Raw genomic sequence first — 16,431 nt, forward strand, 5'->3', positions numbered from 1 at the left:
TCACACTTTCCTCCGAGCCCCTCAGAGCAGTAAAACAAGGCAGCGTCCTCGGAGACATGTTTTATTCACCCACGTCTCAGTTCATTTTCACCTCTCCTCTGTCCTGATGTTTGCGTGTCAGCTGGGTCCCCGGGCTGGCCGTGCCGCCGTTCCCCTCTCATTCTTCAGTATATGAATCAATACGGAGCGCTGTTGACAAATAGGGATGCTGGTGACGTTGGAGTAGTAATAGTACATTTGTGGAACACTACATGCAGGTGTTTGCCTTGTTTAAGATCCTTAACAAGTGCAAAATTCACCAGTGGAGTGCATAGCCTGAGGAGAATTGTTTCATTATACTAGTTTGTAGAGAAGTAAAGGCCGGGAAAGCAAGGGAGGTGCTATAATTCTTGGATATCGGCTCCCTCTGCTGGTCAATTCCCTCCACCCAAAGGGAACAGGAAAGAGATTAATAGTTCAGTGAGTAAAATAACCCTGGGATGTGAATCACTTTCATTGATTATAAGATTGGAATACAAACAATCCATAGGGGATGAAAAAGAATTTCATAAATTAAACTATTCATCTGAAATAGTTCAGGGATTTATTTCCTCAAATGTTGGCAATTTTAAGTCTAAATTGTAGATCCATCAACTTCCTGCACGGTATTCGGTATTCACATGCCGTTGTTGTGCATTACAAAGCTGCTGTGATGTGAGGAGAGTTTTCTTTCACTAGTACTCATTGTCAGAATGTTGAAGGATCATCTCGTAAATTCTCATTTCCTATGTTTAATTTTCAGAAAATAGCACGATGCGACGACGCGGACTGAGTGTCTCCTCCATTCACCGGATCTGATTGACTGGATGATTGCAGGTTCTATTCACAGCTGCAGCTGTGGGCTCCGAGCATGTATCACCTCGGCGCAAAGTGTTCCCACATCTCCTCATATCACGCACATGTGTCGATATCGGAAAGTCATCTGGAAGAGGAGTGGGAAGATCCTGTTTGAACCGAGGCCAAGGGGAAATGAGTCCAGTGTTCTGAGCATATCTGAAAATAAACAGAGATCAAACTGACCCAAAATAAATACCAACACGATGACGCAAAAGAAATGTAATTATTATTACACTTATTATAGAGGAACTAATGCAAGGCCGCAGTGAGGATTTATGTTACAAGAACAGTAATTTGGTTTCTTGTCCTCCCATTGCTCCACAGAACGGTTGCCGTAACAGCAATAAAGTGTGACAGTGAGCTGGCACACACAGATACAAAACTTGCTCCCATTTGTTTTACACCAGTTTCACATGTGGTGATCCACCCACCTGTCAAAAAAAAAAAAGATGAAAACATCTTTTAAGCCAGCGTAGCAGCTACACACAGATGTGTCTATCACCATTCATCCCATCTGCATGGGATCTTCGCAGATGGTTCACACAAGGAAATCATGCACTGACCTTCCTAAAGCTCTTATTACTGAGACTCGTATATCACCCTGACAGAATATTTAAGTTGGAACATTTATCCTTTGATGGGTTATAAATAACGGTAAACTTTTGACATTAGCGGGTTTATAAGTCTGGGGCGACCATAGTTTACCTTCACATCTCAAGCACACTGTTACTAAGAGATCCCTAGGAGCAAGAACATGGGAAAGGCTTCACAAGAAGTGTGAGAGTCACAAAAGGTATTAGAAGAAAGAACACAGAGCACAGAGGTCAAACCTCACTGCCTTTATAACATTCTTTGCCTATTGTGCCTTTTATATAAATGTCCAAAGCAATCATTTTGAGCAGAAAAACCTTCTTCCAAAAAAAAATAAAAAAGCTGCACAACACAAAAGGCATAAGAAAAATTCACTCTATTATTCTGTTTCAGTGTGATGGCACAGATACAGATAGGACATGACTGAGAGGAATAGATGATTGCTTTTTTTAAAGAGAGAGCCACTGCTTTTGAATCTAAATGGAAGCCCCAAAAGTCAAAATTTGGTTGGTTTGCTTTTCAGAACTCTGTATCTTATCAGATAAAGTAAAGGCCCTAGATTAGCTGGTTTTTAAATGAGACCGTCACAATGGGTGACATTTCTCCTTAGATCATAATGAATAACCCCCATGGATTCAGTTGTGTAGCTCATTACAACCTGTATTCGTCTTGACACTGCCCTCTAGTGGTTGGAATAATTACATATTTGAGGCATTTGAGATCCGGTTTGTTCAGCCACAGTTTCAATTCAGTCACCATCGTGCCAATTGATTCCTGGCTTTAGTTTCATATTGTGAGTACCATTGTGACAGAGGTAGCTTTTGCTGTTACTGCTCCTTTAAATATTTTTGAGAAGGACCTTCAAACCCATGATAGATTAAGGCCGTTACCAACAACACAATCTAGCAAAATCCTAATTTTTCATGAACTCACGCACCAGACGCTTTGTTACACAGAATCTGATCTGACAAGTCTTCATAGGAAACTGTTCAGAAAAAGCGCAGGCACTTGCTAAAAACACTTGGCAGGTGGACGGATGAGCCATCTGCCTGTCGCCGTCTTTTTACGAGCCAACTTCAAGCAATTGGATCAGCAAACCATAATCGTGTAGTGGGAAGGCACCAAAGTGGCTCCTCTTTGGCACTGAGCTCTGAATGATGGTGAGCAATAAACGACTATGTTAGTGGAGGGTTCTTGTTGTCTTCGTATTCATCATTTTCGAATGATATTCTCGCTGCTGTCCATAGACCATAAACTGTTGTGACAAAAACAAAAAAACCACCTGTAGCGGGCTGCGGCTCATCCGCAAGCGCATACCTTAAAGCCTGGCAAGACAGATTGTAATATCGCATGAATCCAGATGCAACGGTTCCTTTATACAAAGTGTACCATGCAAATTCAAGAAGTATTGTGTCATCCCTGGTACTCTTACTGCTACAAGAGCTGCCAAACCAGTACAGTTTCTCCGTGATTTATCTCCGTCTGAGGGTCCCGATATCTCTACGTTCAGATTTTGATGGGTGTGATAAAACCAGGCAGTAAAGTAATGTCAGCTCCATAACCACAGCTGGTGTTACTCACAGGAGGGCGTCTTTGATGTTCTACAGACTTTTAGAGAAAGTCTTCGGGAGTCGTGTTCGTGACTGACAGGCCAGACGGAAGAAATGCGTACAGTACGGAGTCAGATACAGACGTCACCACGGCCCTGTCAGACACCATCAGCATTGTAAAACCTCATGTGTCTCTGTAGTTCTCGTTATTGCTAAATCAGACGTGATTGACGGGCCTTGTCAGGAAAGTGGGCAGAAATGTTCACAATGAATATGTGGCTGATGTGTTCAATGTGGAACAAGTACCACAAAGTATTCACAAAAGCCAAAGTTGCATCAGTGTGAAAAGCAACGATCACCAATAAATCAACTATGTGTAACGGCGATGTGTCTCTGCTACCTGTCCTCCGTGAGCATGCTTCAGAAGTTTAAAGAAAAAATGAAACTTCTTAGTTGCCAAAATATAGTTCAACAATAAAATACAAAATATATGGTGAAGTGGATTGGAGTGTCTTGTCTTCGGGTCAGCACATCTGGGACGGGTGTAAACGCACAGCTGGCAGTACATTTATGACGGTCAGAGAAAATCCGATTTGGCCTGGACCAGGAGCAAACATGGTTTCAGGTGAAATGCTGGATAACAGCTTCAGTGATGGAGTAAACAACTTGAATCCGCAGCGGAGCCTCTGCACGTTTGAAAAACTTTTGTTCTGCAGCGAAGCCCTCTGTGCTGCGAAAGAGAAAAAGTGTATTGGGTTAAGTTTGATGAGTTTGTCTGGCCTGTCTGGGGCTCTGATGTCCGGAGGTTTGAGAACTGGCCGCCGGTCTCCGACAGCCTGCTGTTCTCATCAGCTGCCCGAGACTGCAATCACTCTTTTGTCCCTGCTGCTCTGCTGTTTGTGTATTTGGCAAAATCCACTTACATCTTACAAATTTTCCACCTTGATGTGTCTTCATCATGATTGCAATGTACATGCTGCATACGTCTTCATCACGGCAGCTTAGTCTGTAATGCATTTTCTCGCGGCATGCTTGGTTTCATGATTACTGAGGCTCTTTGATTTGTGCAGATATTTGAAAATAAAGATAATATAGATGCTTGTAACAGAAACAAAATGTACTGAAAGCAGCTACTGACACTGATTGAAGACTGAATCATTGAGTAACAGCCTCCACAAGCTGCTCATGATGGCTCAACATGTGTGGCAGCACCTCAACAATGTTTGTAACTCTATTCTGAGGACTTTTAGAAGTAAAATAACAGCACTTGTGATTTCTAACCCCGGCTTATGTAATTGCACGTCCTCAAACATTAACAGTGATCCCACCACTTTTAAGTGGCAATTATCTCAGTGAACACTGGATGGCATTGTTGCCGTTCAGGAACCTTGCAATTTGCAGCAGCGCTTTTTTTTTTTCCCTTCTCCTCTCCCTATGTCAGAGCAGTGGTGTCAGTCATGCATAACGGCGCATTGTTACCGGATTTACATATTCAAATTGAAATATTTGATGTATTTGCGTCTTGGTTTTAAAAAACTTTCATCTCGGAGAGACTGATGCACAGCACAAAAAGATCAGATTCGTGAAAAGGCTTTTCCGGACGCATAGCAGAAGTCATCAAACACCTCACCTCACACACATCTCACCCTGTCCCTCTGCTAATCTCGAGGGAGCAATGTAATAATAGTTAAGGTTAATAAAGCACCGCACTGACAGGTAGGGCTGCTTTAGATGTTGTATAAGTTGTAAAACTTGGGGAGATGATAAGATTAACTTAAATAAGGCCATTTTTTGCACTTTTTGAGATGTCTGCGAGGCGTTACCTTTTTTATGAAGTATATATGCTTTAACATTATTTTTTGGGGGTTACACCTTGCAGCAGTTTGTTTAAACAGAAGACTATTTAACCAAGGTAGGTCCTATTACCTTTTCCTAGAATTTAACAGTTTTATTTACACACTGTTCCCTACAGAAACACGGTGTAGCTGTCTGGCAATTATCCTGGAATAGTAGACAAACTCGCTATTCCAGCCTGGCTCCGACACACCCAGTTCACCTGTATTTTGTCCCGGACACCAGACACCACGGGTCACTGACTCACTGAGGAAAGTCACTGTCACTGCTGATTAGAGGCTAAGTTTAAGCCGTTCTGCCAGTGAGTGAGATCAACGGCGAACGAATTACCCATAGTTCCTATTAGCCTGGCAGGGATAACGAGTTCAAATTGTCAGCTCAACTTGAGGAAAAGGGGAAGGAGAAGATGATTACCTGTCAGCAGCCGGGAGTCTGCTGGTCCTGCTTAGCACTTAAACACCATATTAACAGTATTTTCGTCCACAGCGCTGGTACATCATCGGAACCAGTCACGAGGATAAATGACACGCGAACAATGAAACCATCCAACACAGTTACGAACTGATATTGCACTCCAATATGCAGGGCATGCAGAGAATTTTAATATTTCCCGAAATGAAATCTTATTTTTAAACAGATGACCTCATTGATTTCCTGCAGTCATCGTGACAGAAACATTTTGATCAAGGCTCATTATTCAGAGTTTTACTTGAATCCCTGCCTCTGTGAAAGCGCATAAATTAATAAAAAAAATTTCCCCCATCGAAAATGATCTGACTTTGAAATGCAAATGAAACTAATGACTAATTGTAAAACAAGATCTTTTTTTTTTTTTTTTTTTCTGCCATCAGCACGTGGACCAAAAATGAAATGAATATGTAATGGCTTGATGTTTGCCTGAAAGTAAATTGTCCTCGACGATTTTACTTTGTGCCCGAAAGAAAAGGCGTCTTAAAGTGCATATGCTGTATAATAAACGTGCCATCGTTAAGTGGAGCTCACGTGGCGGGAAAAAAAATAAAAAAAATAATACGAGAGGCTCTTTTTGAAAAATGGCGAGCCACCAGTCTTGCTGAGGTGGCAGTGTCAGTGGCCTCTCCTTGTCTGTGACCTCTGTCCGATGACAGTGAAGGTCTCTAATAAGCAAAAGTGACGGTGAGTAGCATTCGCTGAACTGTCTCTTCCAATAGCAACCACTTCACATCCTCTTGGAAACAAAATAAAATAAATAAAACAAGTGCTTCCCCATATCAATTCTGGCCCTTCCCCCTAATTGTTTTCTATGCTCCGCTGAGTCTGTCTCCACCGGCACTCTGTTCAGCAGCAAAAACTGCAGTACCATTACCTTCACTTTAATGGTACTTGAAGGTACTTCGGTCCAGTGTTGCTTCCTCCCAACATGTAAGTTAGACTTTTGAAATAAAACCGTCTCTGCAATAAATATGTTTCACAAGCAGCATCTCCAGGGAGGACAGCAGCAGCAGCACAGCTGCCGAAGTGGGTTCTTCTTCTTGTATCTGGCGGCCGTCTTGAACTTCTCATTAGATGTGGCTACATATTCCTGGGTCCTCTCCACGTTGGTCTGGATGTGTTCAATGTACGCCCCTTGTTCCTCCACCAGCATGAAAATGTCTATGAAGAGGTCCCTCAGCTCCTTCATGTTGCTCTCCAGGCTCAGCAACTCCTGTTAATGGAGAATGATTGCAGGGTTATAACTGTGGAACGAGGGGATGTGTGTAAGACGGAACCCTGGAAATTTCTTTGTATTCGGAAGTGGCGGTAAAGGACAGAGGGCACTGCTTATCTCTCCCCTCGAGGAATTAATGTCATTCACCCGGTTTCCCAGGTCTACACGAGTCTCTGATTGAGGCCTAGAATAAAAACCAGCAGGGCAAAGTCTGAGAACTGTTGGAGGGAATCATTCATTTGCAAGATATTTTTAGACCTTTCGTCCTTAATTTTCTTTAGCCATTGTTGTCATTTGGATATAAAAGTGTATGAGACTGTTTCTTGGTCTTAAGCTGGCCTTAAGCTGTCTCACATCAGACAGCTTGAGGCACTGACTCATGGTAGTCCAATCTACCCATGGACTGGATATTTAACTGATAAATAAAAAAAACCTCACCCTCACCTTGTGTCTCTGTTCGATCTCAGATAACTGTGACCGCGTGATCCTGGCATCATTCAGCAGGTTCTCATTGAAGACCTCCCATTTTCCTGTGGCGACCATCTCATTCACCTCTTCCTCTGTCACATCCCTGCCCGAAACCTCGAGCTGCCGGATAATGAAGTGCTTACAGCGCTCCTGCTTGCTCAGCAGACCGTCATTATACTGCCGCATTACCTGGAAATAATTATAGCAAAAAGAGAGAATGGGAAAGGCGGGAGAGGGGAAATGAGGACTGAGAGGGTATTTGAGTCTTTTTTAGCATTAACATAATTTATGTTGCCTGTGCCTGTTCACGCTGTCCACTATGCATTTACTGTATATCTTTACATCTTAGCACGGAAAGATGGTCATAAAGTCACTTCAAATGGTGAATAGTCTTGTTTTTATATAGCACATTTCTACCTATTTGTACTCAAAGCACTTTACAGTCACACACACACTTTCACACACCAAGCACTAGGAGCAACAGGGGGTTCAGTGTTTCACTCAAGGACTCTTCGGCTTGTGGCATGTGCTGGGTATCGAGCTGCCAACCATTCAGTTCGTGGACAACTCTACCTACTGAGCCACAGCTGCACCTTGTGCATAGGCATAGACGTACTAATAAATGGCAGTTTGTGACTTTCCTTATTGTTTGTGTTGTATTGTGCAAAATTGAGTTTCATTTAAAACTAATCCAATCTACAAGAAAACCCAGAAATGTTGTTGATAGTTGGTGTATGTCCAACCTGCTGGAATTTGCGGTACAGCGCCGCATGCTGGGACCGTTGTATCCTTGACGTAACTGCAGTGGGTCCCTGCTGCTCCTCGGTTCTTTGGACCTGTTTCGCAAGCGCGTCTAAACGTCGGTGGAGGCTTTCCGCCTGGAGCTTGATGTCCCGCGTTATGCTACTCTCTTTCTTCATCACGCTGAAACGACGCATGGTTGCCACCAAGGTCCTTTGCTGCTGGGTGAACTTTAACACCTGTTGGTGTTTGGGATTAGACAAAACATTTGTTCAAGATCAATTGTCTTTAAAAGCAGCAACAAAAAAAAAAAAGAAGACAAAACCATTAAAATTAATTAAATATTTTACCTCTATGTCCAGCGAGGTGATGTCATCTCGGATTTTCTGAGCCTCGGCCAGGAAGTTCTCAATGACTGGTTCCTCCTCGAACACCACAGCCTGCGGCCTGACAACCCCAACCACCACAGAGTCATCATCGTCTCCCTCTGCTGAGAAAGGATTGGTGTTCTCGACTGGAACCTCGGAAGACTCTTGCACCTTCTGCTGCAGCTCCTCCAGTCGGTCTTTCATCGTGGAAGAGCCTTCTCCTCAGGATTCAAAGTTATTACAGTACGTGTACGGATCTTCCCAGTGATGATGAAAGAGCACTGAAACATAAATAACACTTGAGAGTTCCCTTTGGCATACTGGGCTTCTGCAAAATACGCAGGATGCATCAAATAAAGGGCATTGATGGCAGGAACAAAGTGGACTCAAATATTTTTAACCTAGTACAGAGTGTCTATTACCATTACCAAAAGTCATATAGTGTTTAGTAAAACAAAATGCAACCAGGAAACATTTTACATATTTTCTCATGTTGTTCAAGAACAACGCTATTTTATAGTTGGCATTAAAAGTGGACCTCTAGGAGACATGACTAGTTGGAAGGCCATTCTGTAGCAATGAAAACATTAACTCTCCAGTACTAAAGGCCTGTCTAAAGTGATAATTCTCGCAATTCCTTTACAAAGTACTCCTAGGTAAAGCAAATATGCCTGCAGTTAACTCTGCACTCCAGATTACCCAATGCAATTCGGAGCCTGATTTATTTTTAAAATCATTTTTACTTCATCTGCCCTGATTAGAGCATAACTAATGAGCCACATCTGGATTCTACCCAACTGAGTATTTTTAGCCGTAGGCCTATGAAAAACAACGTGAGAAAAAAGAAAAACAAAAAACAAGCAGAAAGTTTATCTGCAACATCAGTCAAACTGACTGGAGTTCATTTTCCCATGAGAACTGAGCTGTTCCAGCACACTCAACGAAAAACAAGTGAAGCAGGTTGACGGCGCGCTGTCACGTTCTAAATGATGAGTCGAGAAAAAGTGACCTCGATGAATACATTACATTAAACTACCCAGCACAAGCCTAAATATAATATGTCACATCTGTTTATGAAGTCTGTGAACACAAAATTGGAATTACTGCTAAGTATCAGACGCACTTCTCCTCCAAGTTTTCAACTCCAGCATCCTGTTTTCTGCCAAACATATGAGGTGCTCGGGATTAAAACCAGGAGATACAGAATCAGATTTCATGAAGTGCACATGCATGCACAGTTTAATGCATTCAAATGGGCATAGCACCATACCACCAATTTGAGACAGCCTCAGCCACATAAGGATTTGGGTTTTAGTGGCCGTAACATAATCTTCTGAAAGCGCATGATTGTGTGTTTGGCTGTTGAGAAATGGAGCGTTTCAAATCGCAGACTATCCCATTTCTGGAAAGATTTCAAACAGGAAAGATCCTAAGTTGTGTGTGTGTGTGTCGTAACTGTTGCAAACTTCTCCGACCTCGAAGAATGTAAACGAATCTTTTGGGCTGAAACCCCCCTCCCCCCTCCCCCCTCCCGCTCCCCTTCCCATTCCCTCCCTCTCTCTCTTTCACTCCCTACCTGCTCGACACACAAGAGCCGATTAAAGAAATTGCTCAAAGGATTTGGGAGCACATTCTGCAGTGTTTAGCCTAAAAACCTGGAAGAAAGTAGAGCATGGTTCAAGAAGGAGTCCAGCCTGGGGAACGTTTTGTTCCCTAAAACAAGCAAACATTTTCTTCCTGCCATCCATCTGCTCCTTTGTCTGTGTTTCTGAAGGAAATCTTGTGTTGACATTCTCTCATTTCCATGCAGGTGGAGGGGGAGTGCTGCCTTTTATCACAGGTCAGACAGTTATTCCTCTCTTCTAACGTCACCAAAAGAAAGAATTCTGCTCAAAATATTTCAAATATTGTAGATAGTGTCTTACTATATACATTTATTAAACCAGACTCAACTTCAATTAATTAAAAAATTCCAACAAAGTAGGAAAGATACTTGAAACTTAAATGTGTAAAATGTATTTTTATATTCCTGCCCTATTATTTCAACTCCCGGTATACTTTTACACACACTTATAACAATCATTCAGTCAGAAATGAGGAGTTTACCTTAATGTTGTTAGTACTCCATTAGGGGCTGTGTGGTAAGGATTCCCATTCAGTCCAGGAACGATGTAGTCCAAGACAAACACATTCTCTGAAATCACCAAGTCACCTTCAGATGTCATTACATTAACCTGCTGCACATCAGCTGTGTTACAGTTGACTATGTTCACTCCACCAGCTGTTTATCAGGACAGTTACACGCACTAGCAGGGAAAGTTTTGAGGAAGTCTGGTCGAGTCAGTTTCAAGCACCTCCCCTCCTTAAAAGGAAGCCCCGGATCGGGCCAATAGGAAAGGAACAGACTTGAGGCCTATCGGCTTTTATAAAGGAACACGGGGTGACGTGATTAAGTAAATGAGGAGGGAGAGACAGCGTGGTAAGCACTGCGAATACATAAACCCTACCCTCAGGCTTTTCTCCTGGACAGGAAAATAGAGCAGAGCAAATAGAAGTGTATTGTGTACACTGCAAAGGCCAAACAATGGGGACTGCGGTTAGGGTGTCAACCAGGGCGTTGAGTTTCTGATCCGCAGAGTTAATTTCTGTGTGAAGTGTCTGGGTTCCTGGGGTAAGCCCTCTTGGTCTGTGGATATTAGGCCCCAGTAACTCGGCTGAGTACTTTTGACAGATTTCTACTGACAAGCTCCCTAAAACCCGGGAGGCCTTTCAACACGGGAAGGGACGGAGTCGCTCTGTGCTCTGCAGCATAACACGCTGTGCAAAGCTGTTTGAAGTACAGTGTCAGAGAAAGAGAGGGGAGACAAGTTTTGAGGATGGGAATAGTTTGGTGGGGACAAGAGTTCAGTCTTTGTCACCTGAAACTTGGGAGGCTGGTTGCGGAATTGCTGACATTTTCCCCCTGTGGAACTTGAGCGACCATGTTGTAAGAGGGGTGGTCAGTGATGCATGGGAAGGTACACGCGAGGTAAAGTGTCCCATATTTAATGACTATAGAACACCTGACTGCTATGTTACTTTCACTCTCTCTCCAAAGTGTATTTTTGAGATCATCCATGTATGCATGTATGAAATAGGACTGTTAATCCTTTAACTAAAGTTTGAGGATCACCAGAACAAGTGGGATCAGGTTTTGTTATGACAACAGCAATGTCACTAGCTACAAATCATTCTACTGGGTAGTAGTTTGTTCTACGATAATTTTTAAATAAAAGCACATTAACCATATGAGGACTATGCCAAATGCTCTTATTAAAGATTTATCTCCGCTGTACCAGATGCTGCTCTGAGCCTGTAATGATGCTGGAGCAGTCTGCTTACTGTGAGTCATCTATCCCTAATGGCGAGATATTATGACGACAAGGCAAAACAGGTTTTCTGAGTGTCAGAGCTCACCTTTGTCAGCATCACTGGGAACAAGCTAAATTTACTTTTTCCTTGATTCCCTTTTCTGCATCACCGGTAAAAGAGCAGACTAAGGCTTTTTTTTTGGGATCCGTGCCCTCTCGCTCGAGATAATTACGCAACTTAATTAAAAATTTGATGGAACCAAAAGTTTAAACAACATATCAAGTTTAAGAAGTGTTTTTTGCCAAGGTCAGAGGACCGCCGGGCTTTCCTCGTCGCAGGCATGCTGAACTAGATGCACCCAAAGAGCAGGTCCAGTCAGATCCTTTAGGTTAGAGATGGTTTGGATTGGGTGTCATCGAAGGAGACAGGAGTCCTCAACTGAATGTTTAGCTAGTTGACTTGATAGTTTCAAAGAATACCGAAGCTGAACTGGTTAATATTTAACAGTGGATCAAATGACTGTTTTGTATATTATGTGAAAGAGGTAAATTGTAAGCACACATTTATGACGTATACCTTTGTATCCTACGCCAACGCTGGACTGGCACCTCCTCAGACTATACATTGCAGCAATACGAGCAACAACAACTGAGACTGGTTTAAAATGCATTTCCTCATCTCTCAGTGGAGAGACGAGCACGGGCTGCGCCTCCTTCACGCCCTCCACTCAGACGTCTACATTCTGCGTTGCTGTGAATGCCGCTAATTTCCAGTTGCATTAGTTTCCACAGTACACAGAGAAACTCAACACAGTTCACTAGACACAGACTAGCGCTTTAGCAGCAAGGCAATGCTTACAGTGTGAGCCACTTGGGTAGGCTCATAGTTCAGGTTTATGGGTTCTGGGCTGGAACAAGCAGTTGTTTTTTGGCAAACACACCTGAGGTGCAGGTAATTTCAGAAGTAAAGTCTGAATATTTAATTTAAATATTGGTGAACCCTAGAACTGAGCTAACAGGGGAGTCTTTAAATTGTTTGATGACAGAAACATAATTTCAAATTATTGCTAAGGTTGCCCAAATCTATTCCAAGTTTGTACAGGCAACTATTTGCCAATATGTTTTATGTGGCATATTGTGACTTTAAAGATGCAGCATAAGTACAGTATCAGTGTAGTATTCACTTTGAAAGCAACATTATTAGTATTATTTTTTCCACTGCTGTGGAAAGGGTATTGTGTTGGCAGACAGAGCTATGGCTATGGGGCAGTATAAAAGAAAGCAGATAGTGCAAACGAGACACAGAGCTTCAACCAAAGGAGGCTGAAGTTCAGCTGAGTGTAAATGAAGCGATCTGAAAAGCATTACAATGCAACATTTCCATGGTGTTTCATCTCAAATACACCCAGTATGAAAGAGTGAGTCGGGTTGTCTTGGTCACTGTATCAAGTGGAGTTTATCTCAAAGTATAGCTGTTGGAGAGCTCTCTGGGTATTTCTGTAATTGAAGGGATGTCAGAAGAAGAAGTGCTTTGATATTCTTCACTGTAGGGCCCACAGAGAGAAAAAGAGAGAGAGAGAGAGAGAGAGAGAGAGAAGGAGGAAAGACAACAACTCCCAAATAGCCTCTCACTCGCAACCTTGAGAGATATTTAAACACTGCCAGGGAAAATATTCAGTGTTTTCTCTGAGGGAAGCGTAAATGAAACTGATATAACATTGGAGGTCAAAACTGACAGAAAGATGCTGTTAGCTTAATGTTAAATTAACAGTATCATCAGTATGTGGGAAGTAGGCCATTATGATGAGACATTCAGAAGGCAAAGAAATAATCTTGAGTGGAAAGCCCCTAAACACATTGTTATCAGCCAAAGACCACTAAAGACCACACACTTATAGAAGATTGAAACTAGGGCAGAATATATTGAAGGGAGATTCAATAAGTTAGTCGCTTAAAATAATGCTATTAGTTATCTCAGGTCTCTCTATGTTTGGTTGTTCAGCTATATTTTCATTGGCACCAATGTTACTTTGATTAGGGAAAAAAACGTAGCCTTTCTGGACTGAGATACTATTTTTGTTTTGGGAAGGGAGAAACTATGCACTATGAACGCTTCCAACCTGATAGAGACTGTTCAGTCGAACTTGTTTAACATTTTACTGAACACTGTGTTAAAAGAGATGATCAAACAATTGAGTGTGTATTCTGTGTAGGGGTCAAACAGGTTCTCAGGTTCTTGGTATTTGAGTCTGTTAGCATTTTTTTCTCCTCAATAAAATGTTATTTGGTTAAAATGAATTGATAAGCTATACATTCTTGCTGGGCCTTCTGAGGGTGTCCTGTGGTGTCTGGTAACAGGAAGTTGTTAGTTGGGGCCTATGGGTCCTAGGGTCCACTGTGGATCACCCCACAGATACTTTATCAGTTTGAGATCTAGTGGATTTGGAGGCCAGGTCAACACCTTGTTCTGCTTTTCATGTTTTTTCGAGTTGTTCCTAAACCGTTTTTGTGTGTGTGCCTGTGTCAGGCTGCATCCTGCTGGGGATGGCTGCTGTCATGAAAGAGTGTCATTGCTATGGAGTGGGGGTGCCTGGTCTGGTCTAGGTGGGTGGTACATGTCTAAGTAACATCCACATGAATGCCAGGCCCAGAAGTTTCCCAGCAGAACATTGTATTGTCACAAGATGGTCAATGTTATTCACTTCTCCTGTCAGTGGTTTTAATGTTGTGGCTGACCGGCCACCATAAGCAACCATAAGACTGACCCATGGTGTAAACTTAAATTATCAGCAGCCACAGAGGAACCTCCATCATACCATATGAGGATGACATGACAGGGCAATATCCGACTTTAAAAAAAAAAGGCCAGCACCGGCCTGATATATGGGTCATACACTAGGAGAAGCAGGAAGGGGAAATGGGAGATAAATGAGAGAGGGGAGAGAGACGGTCACAGGGGCAAGGATAATGAGGTCAAAACCATTGTCATTAAGCCAATCGGAAAGATTGATACCGGGGTCGGTGGCTTTGCCTACTAAAATGAGGCAATCAGTGATCTAGATATTAAATGTTCCCTGTGGGAACTGTATGAGATCTTGCCTCGGGTCATTTAGGTTTTAATTTACAGTTGAGCCGCACAAACTTTAATTGCCAAATTTCACTTTGCCACACAAGCACGACCAGTGTCAGAATGTTCACTTTGTTTTTTCTTTCTTTTTTTTTTTTTTTTTTTTACCCACAGTATCTAACCCACTAGAACCTAGTTAATCTCACAGGGTTGACTACACATAGATGACAAAACAAATAATGACGTAAGTTCAACAGTGCTATTGTCCTGAGTTAATGTAGTGAACGGAAGTGTAAATTGGATGAACGCCTAAACAATCAATTACATGATAAAGAGAGGCATGATGTTCTTCAAGTAAAAAAAAAAATATATATTTTGGGATTGATGGGATTGGGATTGACTGGTGGTGAAAGTGGCACAAAAAGACTGGCAACCATTAACCAAGACTATCGGTTCTCAAATGTGCATGGCAATCAGTTGCTACATGTACATGGACACAGTAAATAATCAGAACAATTGAAGAGGTGTGGTCTAAATCTTTTTTATTAGTCTGGTAGGAAAATATTATTGCCAAATAACCATGTAAACGCGTGATCTGATTTCTCTCTTTCTGGTTGGAGTGAATTGTTTTATTCCAGCAAAAGTTTGCCCCATGTGGTGTAAATGTTAAGTTCAGAAAAAAATAAAATAAACGTTTTCTATGTGTTTCCAGCAGACCTGATACACCAGTTCCATTTTCCATGAAAAAACTAAGAAAAAATATAGTCAGATTCTAATTGATGTTTCTCCTCGTTTTAGTTGGTGTCCATTTAAACAGTTAAGCTGGAATCTAATCAGAATGAATTGAACACTGGTTATCGTGACGAATTTTTGGGAGGGACGGAAACACAGCAAAACAATGAGTTGTTCAAACAAGCGACTGAAAAGACGAACAAAGCCAGAAATGATGTGGGCAGCAACACTGAAAATGTCGATCCATTTCTGTTGTTTTCTTCCACTGTATGAAGTCAGTGCTGGTAGTTAAACTGGGAGGAAAAGATACTGTATATTCACTGCAGATTAGACACTATAAATTACATTCTGATTTAATGCTTTGCTTTCATTTTAACCACTTAAATCCAACAAAAATAATTTATCATTACTTATAATTTTAGTAAATGTACAAGAATTTTATAGTTTTTCATCATGGACTTGTTCCTTGGAAAGACTAAGCACTGGTAGTTTACAATCTCTGCGGCCTCTGGCCTCTCCTGAGAGCCTGGGCAGAGCTCAGCTGCTCCACACAATCAACAGCGTATAGCTGCTTAGCTTTGGCCTCTCCTCCTCGTTTAAGCAAGCACTTTAAACACGGGTCATTTCACCCCCTAGTGTCATGAGGCAGTTATATCATCCTCTGGGCTGTGCAGGAGAAGAGGAGGGCGCGCCGCTGGAAACGCTGGAGGGAGATAAAAAACGAATACAAAATCCAGTTTTACTTGGCATATTCTCTTTCAATCAACAAAAGACTTTAAATACCCTGTGTAAGCAGCCACATCAAAAGGAGATCATTTGGAGAGCAAGTTTTGTTCCACTGGCCTCTTTTTTATTTTTTATCCACAAAACAAAAAGTCAGAATGAGTAATTAGGATGTTATGCACTGACATTGACCAGTGTGTTCTAAAAATTCTCAACTGCGTCTACAGCGATTTGATGCACCAGAACTGAAGCACCAACAACACTGCACCCAGACAGGTGCTTAGAGAACCTCTTCTGTGAATGTGCAACCTTAAAAATGGCATTTGGTTGTGGTTTTTCACTGCTTTTTCACAAATTATATCTAAACAAATTCATCTTCTCCCTTTTCTGACAAGGCACCACTTGGAAAGAGTTTATTCATGAG

General features: G+C 42.0%; 1 protein-coding gene across 1 annotated transcript; it reads right to left on the reverse strand.

Annotated features, from left to right (window-relative positions):
• Positions 1 to 5,460: 5,460 nt before the first annotated feature.
• On the reverse strand, positions 5,461 to 8,782 carry stx19 (syntaxin 19). The gene is made up of 4 exons (XM_084545051.1): positions 8,118 to 8,782; positions 7,770 to 8,006; positions 7,003 to 7,215; positions 5,461 to 6,555 (listed from the first exon to the last, which is right to left on the reverse strand). Exons 1-4 carry the CDS (start codon positions 8,337 to 8,339, stop codon positions 6,319 to 6,321), a joined length of 909 nt encoding a protein of 302 aa, XP_084401177.1. The 5' UTR covers positions 8,340 to 8,782; the 3' UTR covers positions 5,461 to 6,318.
• Between the last annotated feature and the right edge of the window lie 7,649 nt (positions 8,783 to 16,431).

Source organism: Chelon labrosus (assembly GCF_963514085.1).
Source record: "Chelon labrosus genome assembly, chromosome: 5".
Classification (NCBI taxonomy): Eukaryota; Metazoa; Chordata; class Actinopteri; order Mugiliformes; family Mugilidae; genus Chelon; species Chelon labrosus.

What these genes read in the sequence shown, in the direction of transcription:
- stx19 (XM_084545051.1), bottom strand. Translation starts at nt 8,339, where the DNA reads ATGAAAGACCGACTGGAGGAGCTGCAGCAGAAGGTGCAAGAGTCTTCC. An exon ending in TGTACCGCAAATTCCAGCAG is followed by an intron (nt 7,216 to 7,769) that starts GTTGGACATACA and finishes AATTATTTCCAG; the next exon opens with GTAATGCGGCAGTATAATGA. An exon ending in AGATCGAACAGAGACACAAG is followed by an intron (nt 6,556 to 7,002) that starts GTGAGGGTGAGG and finishes CTCCATTAACAG; the next exon opens with GAGTTGCTGAGCCTGGAGAG.